The 16,845-nt window shown below is 41.4% G+C and overlaps 2 protein-coding genes across 19 annotated transcripts in view; one reads left to right on the plus strand and one right to left on the minus strand.

Moving 5' to 3' along the window:
- TGFBR3 (transforming growth factor beta receptor 3) overlaps positions 1 to 16,845 on the minus strand; it is a 116,189-nt gene that overhangs the window by 95,983 nt on the left and 3,361 nt on the right. For 2 of the 5 annotated variants that reach the window (XM_051802581.1, XM_051802592.1), the window contains exons 1-2: positions 15,308 to 15,492; positions 2,664 to 2,839 (exon numbers count right to left, since the gene is read on the minus strand). In XM_051802581.1, coding sequence (XP_051658541.1) covers positions 2,664 to 2,724 — 61 coding nt within the window. In that variant the 5' untranslated portion in view covers positions 2,725 to 2,839; positions 15,308 to 15,492. Of the gene's footprint in view, positions 1 to 2,663; positions 2,840 to 15,051; positions 15,071 to 15,307; positions 15,493 to 16,845 lie in introns of those variants that run through there. The other 3 variants (XM_051802552.1, XM_051802571.1, XM_051802562.1) reach the window with 3 other exon arrangements.
- Positions 15,827 to 16,845, plus strand: part of BRDT (bromodomain testis associated) — a 50,829-nt gene continuing 49,810 nt past the window's right edge. For 13 of the 14 annotated variants that reach the window (XM_051802369.1, XM_051802378.1, XM_051802280.1 and 10 more), the window contains exon 1: positions 15,827 to 15,960. The gene's annotated coding sequence lies outside the window, so the exon portion shown is untranslated. Of the gene's footprint in view, positions 15,961 to 16,197; positions 16,289 to 16,845 lie in introns of those variants that run through there. The other variant, XM_051802290.1, reaches the window with a different exon arrangement.

Consider the following 16,845-nt stretch of genomic DNA (forward strand, 5'->3'; position numbering starts at 1 on the left):
AAAAGATAAGAATGCTGAAGATATTGTAAAGTCAGCAAAAAACCCCAAGACAATTGCAGCAGAGCCAGTGTAGGACTGGCAAACAAAAGAAAGGTGTGCTTTCCTGCAGCAGCCTCACTTCTTCAGAAACAAAGAGTAAGCTGGAAAAAGGCTTAATATACAAAAATCAATACCCTAGGGAGGTGGTATGCTGCCCCCTGCCTCCCCCAGGCTTCACCACAAGCACGCAGAGATTTTATTTATACTTCCTAGCTTTATTTAGACTTCTAGTTTTATTTATACTAGCACATTAATGGTTCAAGACTGAAAGAGCACGGGTTCTGTACACTGGTAATTAAGAGCCAAGCCTGATCATCACTCTGCCCACTGCTCATGGGCCTCTGCCACAGCTTTTTCCACACAACCCATTGCTTGCTCCCACCCGTGTTTCACCTATAGCCACAAACTTCCTGCATTTAAAGTATAACTGTTTGCGTTAATAGGACTCAAGAAAGTTCCAAAAGCTCTACCTAAATAACCTTCAGCTGTCCTTCCTCAGTTTTAATTACATCTGCCTGACATCTCTCTCTCTCTCTCCTCTTCATCGAAGTCCCTCAGTTCTTTATTGCTCTTATCTTACTGCACTCCTTATACACTGTAAAGGACACTAACTAGATGTTCTCATTAAGAACTTATTGAAAACATAAAAAGCATGGAGGAAAACCAAAACCCACAATGACAGAGCTTTCCCACCTTCCCCTAACCAACTGCGACCCTTTCTACTCCCTTCACCTATGTTCTTCCCATGCAGACAGCAGGAAGAATCAGTCTCCAAGAAAAAAATAATTTGAAACTAGCTCTGCTCCACACAGGGTGCTGGACTAGATTTCCAGAGGTCCCTTTCAGCCAAAATAATTCTGTAACTCTACTTATGAATAAGCATTTGATCAAATCCAAGGCTTTATAAGAGTTTGTTTCAAGAACAGTTGCCAGAGGAAAACACAGAATTGGGGAGTAAAAAAAAAACAAACCCACAATAAATTTCAAGACAGACACATTAAGGTTTCTGAACACTGAAAAACTTTCTAACAGTAGTACTGTGTTTGATAACACTTAAATTAATGTGTTTTAATTAAAGCATAAAGAGGTAAGCTGACTTGTTAGGCAAGCCATTTCCTCAGCAGCAAAACAGAATTGTGGTTGTAATAAATTAAAAAAGCTTTTATTTTTCTACACCGGCACTTCCTTTTAAAGGAGATTTTTACACATCTATAATGATTCAGATTTGCTCCAAGTAATGGCTCTTCTCAGCCAAGACCAGCATTCAAGTCCTTGGCTCCAGCCACAGACACACTCAGACACGCCCTGAGAGTTCATCTGTAACGAAGCTATTGCAAAACGTTACCATCACGTACTGTTAAACAATCGAAGTTACTAATGTTGGATGGATGCCCTCAGGAGGTCAAACCCAGAGAAAGTCCCACAAGGCTTGAGGGCTTGAAACAACAGTTTTCCACACTGATGATGAAAGGAAGCCAAATTGTAACACATTTAATTGCTCAGCCCTGTCTCTTCCAAGGCTGGTCATCTTTTCCACAGTGAGGACATCTCAGATTTAAGCAAGCCATCTGTCCACTGTGCACTTTTCCCACTATCTCATTTTGACTGACTGTGTATCCACTTGGCATCTTCTCCAATGACCCACACTGTATGCAAGCTGGAAACATAAGAGGCTTCCCCTTGCAACCACAGAAAGAACTCTGACAAACAAACATACTGAGAAGAATCACTTCAGCACTTGAAGAAACTACAGTATAAACTAGGTACTTGAACTCCACAGATCTTTCCTTTCTCCGTCACAAGTTATTGCAACATACTGTTTTAAAAAATCCATAGGCCAAAAACTGGGACAGAGAAATCCCCACAAACAGCAATGCATATTCCTAACTACAAGACCTCCAGCAACACTGACAACTCTTATTAAAAGGTTTTTGCCATCACCACTGATAGTTCACTATAAAACAGATTAGACAACTCTCAGGAATGACCAAGGTGAGGTTTATCCCAACAAGGCAGGAAGGATGGATGGACTGAGTGACCTATTATGAACTTTTCTGGGATTCTGTCAGATATTTCTTTTTATGAAGTCAAATAATCATGACTTAATTCCAGATTATAGGTCTTGAAGCTGGAATGGAGCTGGTAAACCCTTTCAGCTCAGCTCTGTAGAGAGACTCTAGCTCAACTTCACTAGCACAACCCTGCACCTGGGGTAATAAAATCTAGCCTCTTGATAGAGCTACCCTGGCTCTCATGCTGGCAGAGCTACCCTGCTTCCACTCCCAAAGGCTTCCATAGCAACCCTACCCTACATCCGTGCACCATGCAGTTCTCTTTCTTTAAATAAATAGGTAAATAACCTAAATGACTTACATTACTACTGCAGTTCTTAAATTATTTTAAGGGTGAACACAGGTGCAAAAAACCATTCTTATAGGAACAGCATTGTTTCTCACATCATATATGATGCAGTTATAATCACAATAGTTTTATGTAAAACCTAGATATAAACATAAACTTTAGCTGACCTACATTTTTCCAGCATGAAAAAGTATTTTTGATAAACAATTCTGAAGCTGTACAATAGGTTACATTGAATGCATAATTTACATAATACCACCTACCTGCAGCTGCAAAGCACAAAACCATCAAAGCAAACACTGAAGTCACACAACTTGAAGACATTTTTGCAAATGTTGTATCTTCTCAAATCAATTCCCTTTGTAGCTCTTCATGTAGATTTGCTTTCTTTGAAATTTGTGGTGTGCTTTGAAATCAAATCCTCCGGACTTTTGATTGCCTACAGAAAGATATAAAAATACATATTAATATAAATACAACTTACAGAAATGTTACTAGACATTTAAAATTGTCTCTCTTGTAAGAAGGAAACAGAATTCTTTCTTAAAGGGGAGTGCATTTTATATTGCCAGATACCCAGGTGCCTATAGCCTACTACTCTTCCTCCTGTATTTCAGCACTTCTTTGCAGCTGTTGCTCTCTCATTTTATACACTGTGCAAGTTATGATCTAATTGGAAGTGAAACCCCAGAGTCCCTTCTGTCAACTAATACTGAAGTCCTGTTGAAGCCTGCCAATGGTACTCACACCCTCAGACATATTTATTTTAAGTAATCAGACTTTCCCTGGGATGTATAAACATTTGTTTGGTTCTTTATCTGCTGGTACCTTTATTATAGCATGGAGAAATGTTTCACATATGCTCTAGCTGATTTATGAGTAACTCAATAAATTTAACTCATCATTTCTCAGTACGACAAATTCTGAAAACTCTTCAATGCCACTTGACACTAAATATAAATACAAAGCTGTTCAGAATCTTTATTTTAAGAGATTTCAGGACATGATATACCAGGTCAGTTAAACAACTTTATTGTGCTATACAAAAAAATGACAGTACAGCTGACGCCTGTAAGGCTTAAAAACACTGGAAATTCTGGACCTAGAATTTCACACTGTAGATTTTTGAGAGAAAACACCAGATCCACAGTATCTTCTTCCACTTTTTTTTTTTTAATGTATTCTCAGTCATCTAAATATCTAGAATAAGACTACATATCAAGAAGGTAAGGCACCAGAATGTTGGTATTGTGTTCAGTCAAATAAAAAAATCTTATCTACTTTATTTCACTACCAGCCTTCTGGAGCAGAAGATGACAGATGGTGCCTTGGCAACCACTAACACTCATCATAAAGCAACACAAGCAACTACAAACCACCATCACAGCTCTAGGTGATAGGAAAATGCTGAGTCAGGACTAAAAGCATCTAAACTGTGGCAACATGAATAGCATATAAACAATTCTAGCTGACATTAAAATGGAATGAAGTACAAAGACAAAAGGCTGGGCTCCATTATACAGCGTGTGCCACGTTGCGCACCATCGAAAGTCTGCACAACAAAAACCTGCACCTAGACCTGCACTCCCAGGGCTACGAGGAAAACACCAGGAACTCCTCTGCAGCATTTCTCCATGGGTTATTCAGCAGGGACATTGCTTAGATCATGCTCCCATCAGCAGAAACCTCTCATGTCTTCTTTAAGGCACAGAGTTGTGCAGAAATAGTGAACACAGGGAAAGAACGGGAGAGAAAGCAATGCCGCTCAGAATCCCATTCTGGCCTGACCACCTAAATGTGTTAAAATGTCAAGTTTCAATTCAACTTTGATTTGGGAACAGTAATTTAAAAGGGAAAGAGAATACATACACATTTCCATCAGTATGAGTGATTTGATTCCTACTGAATCCACTGACCAGTAACATTTACAAGGTATAACTCAGAGCAGGCAGTATATGAAAATTCAGAAGAACTTTCTGAAGACTGAGCTCACTTGCTTGAAGATGTGCACTCACAAACTTCAAAAGGAGGGCAGATATCAAGCCATGTGAAAAGGTGACAAACTGACAGTGAGTCTCATGACTTTAGGATGACTGATATCCAAGCAGTCAGCTACACAGTTGCAACCCAAGTCAAAAGATAGACAAAATTGATACCAATAACTCACTTAAGAATAAACCTATTAAGGAGGCAATTTGTCAGTATTTTGCAAAATCTGATCATCCTCACCTGTGACAGGAGTCAGCTACAAAGCTACTACTAACTGACCATCTGACTATACCAAAGAGAAACAAATTAAAAAAAAAAAAAAAAGGTGTGAAAAATTCAGTTGTGGTGCAAAATCTCCTGGATTTTGCTTCAATATGAAACCTGCTGTCACTAAAAGAATACGTGAAACCTGTGAAATAGGAAAAGCTGAGGCAGTCCACAAAATAGGGAAACATTTCCTTTGAAATAAGAGAAGAAAGCTGTGCAAAGGGATAAGGAACCTAAACTATTTATCCAAGAAGTAAACACAACTGCTAGTCAACTTGAGATTAAAAAGAAATTTCCGAGAGAATCATCTTTTCCTTTGGGGTATATCTGCATGGCTATTTTTGTAACGGAGATCACAAAAGGGCATATTAAAAGTATAACCAAAAAATCCCAATGAGGAAGAGGAAGAGAAGACAACATCAGAGCTTTGGGTTTACTAAACACTGGTTTCATGCTTTATACTACCAGCTACAAGGAAGGCTGGTAAAAGAAGACATCTGCAGCCAGAGCCATAGAAGACTAAGAGGTGCTGTTTGCTGGGGCCATTTTCACTGAAGTTTGCTGTTGTAAAGGCCACTGGTAAAAGCAATGGTCCAAAAAGCACAAAGAGCCTGTTTCGTTGAGAAATATCAGTTTGCAGATGCAATGGGGAAGGAGCACTGCTGGGGACATAGGAAGAATCTTACTACCACTAGATTTTATTAGGTTAAAAGGAAGACTGGGGGAATGGAAATGGGGAAAACACATTATGAAGTACATGAGGACAAGTAGAGAAGACAGCATGAGGTTTTAATTTGGTTTAAATGAGGAGCCTCTGATGTCCATGAGAATTTTGATGCATAAAGCTTAGCTAGAAAACAGTGAAAAGCATGATGCTTTGGGAGGACCAAAATGCGGCTGAACAGAAGAACAGATAACATTGTTATGCTAAGCTAGAGGACAAAAGATGCTCCTTAACTCAGTGGTATTTATAGGAATCTGCATTTGCTAGAGTCAGCAGCAGTAAGCACAAAACACAGATCACTTGAGTACACTACTGTATCTCTCTGCCTTTCACTAATCAAAATAATTTTTTTCATAAAAATCTGCTACTCATCATCCTCAGAATCCCAACCTTCTGTGGATTTTTTAAAGCTATTCTTTGAACTAAAACGTCACCTTCAGTACTACAAGACGACCAAAGAATTCACAGGTGAGTAGCATGCTGCTTACTCTTAAAAAAGCAGCTTTCCCTAGGCACATCCCAGCCCTCACTGACACGCACTCTCAGGCCATAAGGCTCTGAGGTCTACGGATGGCTTGTTACTAAGAAATCACATTCTGCACTGCTCTGACACCAGTAGAAATGTATCCACCCCCACACCTGCCTACTGCTCTCCAAAAAGGGGATTGGACTCTGCTCTAAAGTGCTTGAAGAACTACAAATGAAAATGACCCACTGTACACCTTAGGATTAAGCTCTGTCTTCAGGACATTTAAGCACTTTCTTACTCAGCCTATTTCTGTATTTCTGGCCAAGTACCTATTACACATTATTCTTCTTGAAATCAGTGCCACATTTATTGCTGAATTAGAATCTTTTTGTTTTATTTTCCCCTTTTATTTCTGTTCCTCTAACCCTCTTCCCCAATAGTCACCATCTGTTTCATTAATCAGCACCTACCTTTCCCATACAAATTCTTCCCTTGCCTTAACTCTATCTCCTCGTTGTCCAACCTTTTCCTTTACTGCCTGAAGAACAACTTCCACTTCCTCTCCTCCTTATCTACCTGGACTCTGGTAGTTCCCTCCTCCCATGTATGGTGCCAGAAGCAGCACAGCTCTCTACAACACTGCTAACAAACACTTCTCTGCCAAAGCCAGCCAAAAATCCTCCTCTAAGTCACATCACAAGTCCTAACAAAGTGAATGGGGATACTTGAGTGAAGCCAGTAGGATCTGTCCCTTTGTGTTGTTTTGCCATAGCAACATGAACCCAAGATTCTAGGCCATCCAAGGCCGCCTTCACAGCCAAAGCTTTTTCACTTTCTGTTTGCTTGTTTTATGCATGGCAACCATTTAACTTATTTAACCAGGTTTTTTTCCCATTTGTCCAAGTTGGTTCCCTATGTGAATGCAATGAATACATGCACTCCATGTGTAAGTAAAAAAGCCAATCATTTGTAATCAAGTACAGTCAAGCTCAAGAAAAAAAACAACACAAATGGTTAGCTATACAAGCAGTTCTATAAACTTACGAACAGAACAGTTCTTGAAAGAGTTTATTTAATAACCCTACTCCTATTAAATATGCATTTTTGCAGATTTCTTTTTTATTAGATGACATTTATCCTCTGTCAATTCTCTGTGATTTGCACGCATACAGGTCAGAAAGATGACTAACAGAATTAGCAAATATTCATGTGGAATTAAAAATATGTACTTTTTTAATGCCTATGTTCAAGGCGTATACATGAAGTTCCACATTCAGAACTCAAAACAGTAACTTATTCATAAACTATTAAGGGGACAGATTCTGGTTTAGAAACAACAAAGTGGTTTCGTTTTCAGGGAATATATGAATAGTAATAAAACTAAAAATCCTGACATATCAAAAGCCCAGGGAAAAAGTAACTGATGTCCTGCAGTTCACATGCTGCTGTGCTTGTAATGGGACATTTCAACAAGTCACAGTTAAAGGCTATGGGAACTGGAAAAGTGCCAAGGGAAGATGCTTTATGCCATTTAGCAATTGTGCCCCTCTACTCCATGTGACTTTTGTTTTAACATTTTGTTTATTTATTTTCTTATTAATGTATTACAAAGTAGCCTGTCAAATTACAGGAAGCCCCAAAATATGCACAAATGAGTCCATAAAAGATGTAAAACCATTCTACCTTTTTAGTAATGGTTTGCTGAGGTTGGTTTTGCTACCTGGTACATATTTTGCCCACAGCTGGCAAGAAGATCCAGTTTGGAAGAGGGTGTCTATTCTCAGTATCATTTCACAACCAACTTTCCCTTCAGCTTCACAATATTACTTTTTTTTATCACCTGACTTTATTACTGTGAGTTTAGATGACACCAGACACTGGAAGTTTCAGCTGAATAACAATTGCACAACACAGCACAAAAGTAAGAGACAGTTTACAGAAACAGGACAAAAATTACTCTGTTATATGTTCTCAGGACTCCCCTTCCCCCCAACACAGGGAGGTATGCAGCTGAATCTTCCTAGGTTGAGGGGCAAGGTTCTGCTTACCAAGTGTAAACAAGAGAATAGTCTCTTACAGGATCAGGATGCAGGAGGGTTCAATAGGTGGAAGGGAAGGAAGTGCCTTCAGGAGTCTTTTAGTGGAAGGAGTATCCAAGACTCTTCCACAAGGAGTAGACTGGAACAGATTGCTTTTTGACAGCAGCAGAAATTCCTAGAGGTTACTGAACCTCTACAGAAGGGAGCACAGACAGCACTTCAGACAGAGTTTAACAAGACCAACACCCTACATACAAATTCAGTACCAAATCAGAACTTTTCTACCTTAACGTAGAGCCCTCAGGCACATCCTACATAGAACATCACTAACAGGAGTGGAGAAAACAAGATGCTGGATGCTGTACAATTCTTGTACTATAATGGCTCAAGCCATTATACTGTAATGGCTCAAGCAATCTGCCATCTACTGCCAGCTTCTGCCATGTTATTTTCTGTGCAACTCACAAGTAGTCTATTCTTTCACAAGCTAAAAAGTCATGACAGTACCCCAATATAGCCACAGCAGTGACCCTGTAACACCCACCGAGAAAGACAACTACTTTAAGCATTCTGCTTCCATCTTCTAGTTAAAAGATTGATGAAAAATCTCACTGCTCCTACAGGGAATACCAGCAGCACAATTATATGCCATCCTCCTGATATACATTCAGATAGCAGAAGAAGAAAAAAGCAGAGATGCCTAGAAACATACATACATAAACAAATGGCAACCCAAGAAATGTCAGATGTACATTTAAATAAAACTCAAGTTCCCACCAAACCCAATTAACCAGTACTATCTCATCACAATTAACAGAGAAACCAGGCTCACATTTTTTAAATGGGACTTGCTGATTCTGAAAAGTTTACCCCAAAACAAAAGGGTGCACTAGAAACAGGAATCTTCAGGCTTAGCAAGATCATCATAAATTGCATGACAAAAAAAATCTCTACAACCTTTCCTTCTCACAGTTAAATTTCTCTGGACTAATTACTTACTTTTCTATGGTTTCTAATTGGAAACAGAATAGGTTTCCTGGCACTGGGCTATCTTACTCTTCACGAACACAGCAGCAGCCAACAACCTCACAGAAATTTCATTTATCTTAAGTTTTACTTGGCTCAGTTTCTAATTGCACACCTAAACTAAACAGATAACAGCTCTAATGCACCTATCAAGACAGATATAACCCTAGGGAAGGTACCTCTGTAGAACTGAAGCCACAGCAGTATGTAAAGTTACCAACAACTCAGCAAGGCTTCTTCCACTCCAAGTAAAAGGTTTCAGCATATTACTCTGTCAGTGAATGCTTCACACTGTTATTTTTTTCCAAGACTGAACTCCAAAACCTTAGAACTGCATCTAGAAATATTCTATATGGGACCTTCCTACCAGGAAAAAAACCCTAAATCAATCACTGGTGGTTTTAAAATCTTGAAATTATATCTACACATTTAGAAGAGTAGTTTTGAAACCATGACCTAATAAATACCAAAAATTGTCTAGGTTAATTGTGAGAAACCCACAGAGAGTAATAATGAAAAGCAAGACTACAGCACTAACCATAAATTTGCTATATAAGGATGCAACCCTCTTTGGGAAGGGAAAAACAAACAAAAAATAAGTGGTTAGCAAATAAGTGAACAGGATTGAAAATCAGTGCTTCCCACTATACAGGAATTGGATGAGGTGATACAAGCCAGCCCTCCCCACTGCCATGGGCCATAAGATACTACAGGATGTAAATTAACAAGTTAGAATATTAACTGCTAGGTATTTTAAAGTTAATTGCATGCATTATCAAAACCACATTTTGGAAAAAAAGCCAAATGAACAAAACAGAACAACAAAAGAAGAATTTTGGTCTCTAAGGTATACTCTAGTAGGCAGTTAGATCAATAGATTATTTCTTAAGGTTGTTAAACAAGAATGCAAGATAAACACATTTGTCAAAAGTTCACTGTTACTCACTAAACTTTCAGATGCTCATCTTACAGATAGGAAACTTCTCCCACACAAATAGGGAAGACCTTAAAATGCCACACGGTTAAAAGAATGAGTCAAAAGGAGTTTCCCTCTGTGTAGGGGTAATCTACCCTCTCCCTAACTGTCTGTTATATAACTGGTATAATTCAATTCGTTGGGCAGAAAAACATGTTCAGGTTGGGACAAAACCTTTTTTCATAAAAATTATTATTTACAAGCACTTCAATGAGTATTTGTTTCAGCCAAGATATGCATCAGTATCGCATTCCACTCAGAATGAAGATACACTCCCATAAAATTTTTACCATTCAGAATTTCCTTTAATCATTTTACATTAAATGTACAATCAAAGACTGCAAAAATCTTTGAGCACAAGTATAGGGAGAGGGAAAGCCGGAATAAATTCCTATATTCAGAAAAATAATCTGTGCATCTTGTATGCCACTACATCTCGTCACTGGAGTGAACCAAACCACCAGATCCCCAGGTATTCAGAAACACTGATCACTTGAAAGGAGGAATCCCTTGCTGGAGGGAGGAACTAATCCATCACAGAACAGGAGCTGTACATACTGGGGGAGTGACTTGGTCCATTAAATGCAAGAGCCTCAAAACAAGAAAAGGTGCATCTTTTCAAATTCTGCAACAGCTGTTTTGTAATTCAAATCATTGTCAAAACAATGTATTGCATTGGTGATAACACACTACTATAGTTCTTAGTCATGCTCTGGTCAAATGCAGCTACAGTCTAACAAATTACTTGTATAAATCTAAGACAAAAGAGGACATATTGGTCTTCAATTCACCTCCAGCTTCCTGGTAAAGAAATATACATGAATTCAGCAGATTTATACTATACAATAAACTCACGGGATACTTTGGGATTTTTTTTATTGTTCCTCACAAACACAATAAACCTCACTGATTTCCAACAGAAAATTACTGTGCTTACAAAGGAAATCAGAAAATAAGTGAATTGCCATTATTCTTCAGAATCATTAACAACACCTTATGTATCACAGACCCTACTGCCTTCTGTGCAGAAAAACAACCTACACACAGTAGCTCTATAATTAACCTGTTTCAGACCCGTGACCTCTAGATAAGCTATTCTCCTGCAACCTAAACAGGTCTCTTGCAAGGTCACAACTGAAATTATTGAAAAGAGGGATCCTTTCCAGCTGACTCCCAAAATATTACAATGTGTTGCAACAGGAAAGGAAAAAGAAAAAAATCTGAACTTGGTCAACTAGTGTACTGAAATCAGACAGACTATTAAAGAGAAGTGATAAACATAATGGAATTAAATTTGTTAATTATAAAGTATAGCCCATTTTAAAGTACTACTCACAGAATGAAGACAGAATAATTATTTTCATAATTTCCTCAAAAAACCCCATTTACTTCATTATAGATACGTCAGAAACTTATCTATCTTCCCAGACATAATCATTTTTAAGCAGTACAAGTCAACAATACTACACTTACAATGCAATATATAAAATGTTCTCTGCTGAACTGGACAAGTCTGACTAATCAAGGTCTCAAAGTAAGTTCTTTCGAAAAAAAATTATTTTGTGATACTGGAAATTAAAAAATATGGACTATAAACTGAAGTGGCAGCTTTAAAGTCCCTCCTTCATTGATTTTCAGAGATATGTAAATCTGTTTCATTTTGGCTACCACAGGGTTAATTGTTGCTGTAATAGCACAAGAAATGCTGCTCTGTTGGATGACTGCCAGCACATAAAAATGTGAATCCACAGTTATGGATAAAGCAATTCCAATTGCACTACTTCTTTGCTAGTACATTTTTATGGCAAAACATGCTTCTATTCATGAAGTGGCTAGAAACTAGCATACCGCTGTTAATCACCACAAATATTACTGCTATAGAAGTAATGCCTATTTATAATGCACAAATATTTTGTGGATCTAGATCAAAAGTAATGCGACTGCAAAGATATTTGCAATCTGTATCCCATAGAGTATTTTCTGAGATTCACATAAATTGCCCAAGACTTGGTAACTCATGTCTTAAATGTTAACAGAATATTATTGGAGGTATCAAACAAAAGAACTGTAAGATATATCAGGCAAAGCTTTACTGCTATTTTCAAATAACATGAAAACAGAAATCTCACTTTGAGATGCTGAAGTGTGTAATTTGTAAAGTCAGAGAACCACCTGGGGAGAAAGTTTTTTTACTCCATGAAAGCAACGGAGGAGGGAGATTATCAATGGAATTTAACATACACTGTTTTGTACCTTCAGCAGCTGGCAACAACCCATAATGCTCTTAGAGAAGAATGCATGGCCATTGGAATACACATATACCTGGTCACTGAAACAGTGGGAAGAAAACTCATATTCATTTCATACTTCAGTATGCAGTCAGTGCAATTCCAGAACCAGAGGAGCTTACATCTCTTCCTTTAAACCTGACCTGGGACTGTCAGCTCAGTTGAACTACATTTTGTCTCCACTTGCTCTAACACCTAATGCTGGGAGAATATAAAGCTGCTATCACTCACAAGCAGCAAATTGGCTACTCCGTGGCAAATGCTCCCGGGCATGTTTTTATCCCACCATCAATAAAAGATGGCTTAACACCAAGTATTAGCAGCAAGATATCTCACATTTACAGAAGGGTAAGAGTCCATTCCCCAGCTTTTACCGGGGAATAGCTGACATGATGCAAATTCCCATACTTCACTTAGCATTCAGCCATCTGTATGCATATCCATACCTTACGTTTGCCATTGGGCTGCATCCGACTTCACAGACCAGAAAGCAATATGGCTTGATGCAAGTCATCCACAAAACCTCCTCTGGCAACAGCCTTTACATCAGTATTCCTGGTACAAAATACTTAACCAATCATTTCACCAACACAAATCCAAAAGGAAAATCATTATTGATCTGTGCTGAGAGCGTCAGTTGACCTTTACAAAAATAAGCTATTAATGACTTCTTAAAACGTAAGAGAGTATCTAAAAATATTTTCTCTTATGGAAACTCTAAATACTAGAAATAGTTTCTTGTGAGAATACAACTTCTTTGCAACTCAACTTTAACTCTCAGGATGTCTATATACAATCATAAATGTGACATTGTAATAGTTTCACTGTGAAAATATTTTGTCTAGTTCGTTATCTAAAACTTACGGGATTACTCAAAATATCATTCCTTAGGTTTAATTACTTCACTTCAAACATCTTCAAAGAGAAATTTCTCTCAAACAAACCTCTAATGTTTTTGCAAGTCCAGTTATGGCTAATATGACAAAAAAAAAAATCCATTCAGAAGAGTGGGAGACAGGCCTGCTAGAGAAAATTATTAAACAAGACTTCAAAAATTATGTGTTTATTCCAATGCATGAGGGGAGTCTAAGTAAATTGACATTCATTTTCTAAAGAAATACTATCACAAGTAGAGGCCCAAAGTTTTAACAAATTGCAACTGTGGTAGGAAGAGAGACTTTATAGACAGAAAGTTTTGTGTTCCCCCTGCTGGTTTAGCAATTGACTCCAAACATGATTCCTGAGTTAGGCATCAAGATGCTGGGGTATGAAAAGATGTTTTGCAGGCCAGGAAAAAAAACCCTGAAGCTTACTTCTTAAAAGAATTCAGATCCATGGTGGATATCATTTACACACTGACCAGGTGAGGCTCTGGACACACAAAATGTGCATCAGTATCAACAACCAAACGAGACCTCCCCAGAGACAGAAAGCATGGCAGGAGAGAAAAATTTGAAGTGTCACTTTAAAGTTAACAAGGTTGGACTGCAGCAAACAATTGGGGGAAGCAAGTTTCAGAGTAAAGGACTCTTCACTGAAGGAAGCCAACGACCTGCCCCCCGTTCAACACTCGTCCCTCCCTTCCTCCCCCAGCTGAGCACCAGCTGCAGCAGTTGGTGTCGGCCCAGGTCTGAGTCGAGGAGCAGCTCCTCCTCAGCTGGAACTCGAGCCCTGTAAGCTTTCATGGGTTAAACTGGAGCTCTTCAAACAAATAAGCATCTTCCAATTAACATTTTACTAACACTCTTGCTGGGAACACTTTAACAGGACACCAGTACAGTGCTAATTAAAACCCAGCTACCAACTCATGTTGTGCCTGGCATTCATGGAGAAAAACATGGACTGTAAGAGAAATAAAGTAATCTTAGAAAGAAGTGATAAATAAATAGATTTTGTCTTAGGAAGATGTTTCATTTACATGTATAGGTTTAAAGTCTTCCACATACGAGACTACAATAGTATGAGTCCTCCAGGTCACTGTAAGACAAACCTAATTGGTCCTACAGTTAATGAGCAGGCAGCTCTGTCACTCTGGGTTTTCTCCCCAGTGGGGGTCTAATACCAGCCTGTTCAATCTCATCAAAAAGAAAAAAAAAAAAGTAAATAAAAACTGAGTTTGGTATAAATACAGATCCAACGAGAAAAACTTTTTCTTAGAACAAAATCATGGCACTTGTTCATCCAAGTGTCTAACAGGTTACAAACCCTATCAGGAGGTCTCTGTAAAAACTGAACTGTCCTGATGATACTACATTTGAGAAGAAAATAATAAACGATAGCAAGTAAATTTTAACAGCTACAGCTTAACAAAACTGAGATGAGTAGATTTATACCTGGTTACATCCACAGCAAGTGGAAAAGGTGTAACTACACATGCAGCTACACCTAAACTCCTTTCTTTTGAAAAGAAGTATCGCCTCCTGTGCTGTTTGATGCCAATAACAGTAATTTCAGAATTATAAGTGCACCTGAGTCTGAGTAAAGTTCATATTTTAAAACTCTCTTAATTTACATATAACTTTATTGGCACATTCTTATTATTACTAGGAGAGATGGACTGAGAAGGCTGCAGTGAATTGACTCCAGTACATTCCCTGCAAAACATGCAACAGAAAATCCCACAGGTCAACAGCTCCTCAGTGAAATGGCAATGACGGGACATGCATTATCCTCACACAAAACTCTCACTCTGCTCGTACACTGCGGAGTTCCCACCTGGCCTCCTGAATGACACGAGGACCCCGCACACACACCGGCGTGAGCATCCGCACAGGGCTTCGCTCGGTGCCCGCAACTCGCCCAGCACGTTCCAGCCAGCCAGGCACGGTGGCTGTCGCCGGGACACCTGTAGCTTTCCCCCACCAGCCGCTCACCTCCCGGCTCACTCCTCAGTTCCCACCCGGAGCCCGCGGTTCGCACGGTCCGGCCGGGAGCGCCGCTCCCAGCGCCGCTCCCCGCACCCGCGCGGGCTCCGACCGGCCCGGGCAGCTCCCGCACCCCGCGCCCGGCAGCTCCGCGGGGGCCCCCGGGACCGTCCCGCTCAGCCCTCCAGGCTGACACCCCGGGAGGCGCCCGCCCCAGCGGACAGGGTACCCCCGCGGGGCGCCCGGCCCGAGCCGCCGCACCCACCTGGCGGCAGGTCCGTCCACGCCGCGTCCCGCGGGGCAGGCGCGGGGCAGGCGCGCAGCAGCGCGGCTACGCCATGGGCAGCGCCGGCCGGGAAGGGAGCGGACGGGAACGCAGCCCTCTCGAGGCTGCCCAGCGCCGGCCACTGCTGCCCGGCCCGCGGTGCGCGGAGGGGGCGCGAGGAGGCGGGTGCGGGGGAGGCGCGTGCCCGCCCAGCCGGCCCCCGGCCCGGCCCCCAGCCCGGCAGTAACCCCGGCGGGGCGGGCGGGGCCGACATTGGGCGCGGGGCGGGGCCGGCGCCGTGACGGCCGCGCCCGCCTCCGCCGCCCTCGCGCAGCGAGCGCGCGCCCGGGTCCCCGCGCGGCCCGTCCCGCACCGTCCGTCCCCGAGGCCGTGAGGAAGGTCCCGGTGCCACACGCACGGCCCGGCCGAGCCGACAGCCGGCGCCCCGAGCAGCCGGAGCACAGCGGCGATAGACCTCGCTCACGCCGCCCCGGGCGGCGGCACCGCGCCCCCGGCCCCCGCCGGCAACGGCCTTAAGTTACCGGCCTGGAAGGCGCGTGAGGCCGCGGGCACCGCGTCCGTAACGGAGCCTGGGCTGCACTCGGCCCCCGGCGTGACCGGCGGTGTGACGGTGCCCTGCCCTGTGCTCCGAGGTACGTCCCCGCAGCCCCCGGCGGGCCCAGCTCCCACCGGCGGCGGGGGGCGCAGGGACTGAGCGGGGCCCCGCTGTCCCATCAGCGCGGCCGCCCCGACCAAGGGCAGCCAAAAACACGCATCAGAAGGGGTCTTGGGTGACACCACACAGCTGACATCGTATACAGCTAAGCAAATCAGTCCAGATCACTCGAGAGTTATTACTTTATGGTAGAAAATAACAAAGTGCTGTTCAGTGCAGAATGCACTTTTAAGTTGGTCAAAACACCCAGCTGTCAAGACTACTGAGTTGGGGAGCCATATGTCATTCAGGGAGCTACACCATGGGTGAGGCCTTTCCACCTGTAGCCCCGTTCTAATTTTCTCTTACAGCAAGGATGGGCAGAGAGTTACTTTATGACACAGTCCTGCAAGACCGGTGTGCTCTTGCTACCTACATATCCTTTAAAGGTCATGGTAACAAGAGCAATACTAGCACTTGGCAAACATTAATACGGCAAAACTCCTGTCACAAAATTGAGCCCTAATCCTATTATTATCCAAATAAGCAATTATTCGTGTATAGGTATGGAGACCATGTGGAGATAAAGAGTGGTACAGAGGAGTTTCAGAATGTTTCAACAAAATTTTACTAGTTTAATTGGCTTTCTTGCTAGGAGGGGAGTTGATTTTTTTCATAGTGCTGTTTGACTTCAGCCCCTTTGTCCCCAGATCATGAATGCTGAATTCTTACATCTACCCAGGAGGTTTGTTATGAGTGTTCAGACACATTTTAGCCAAATTTGCAACCTAGATTAATGCCCTGCCACTTAACTTTGATCTGTACTGTTTGGACGAACCTTACTCATAAAGTTCCACTGCACATACCACACATCAGTCAATGG

Source organism: Manacus candei, unplaced genomic scaffold, assembly GCF_025592945.1.
Source record: "Manacus candei isolate 608988 ecotype Guabito, Panama unplaced genomic scaffold, ASM2559294v1 h1tg000005l, whole genome shotgun sequence".
In the NCBI taxonomy this organism is placed as follows: Eukaryota; Metazoa; Chordata; class Aves; order Passeriformes; family Pipridae; genus Manacus; species Manacus candei.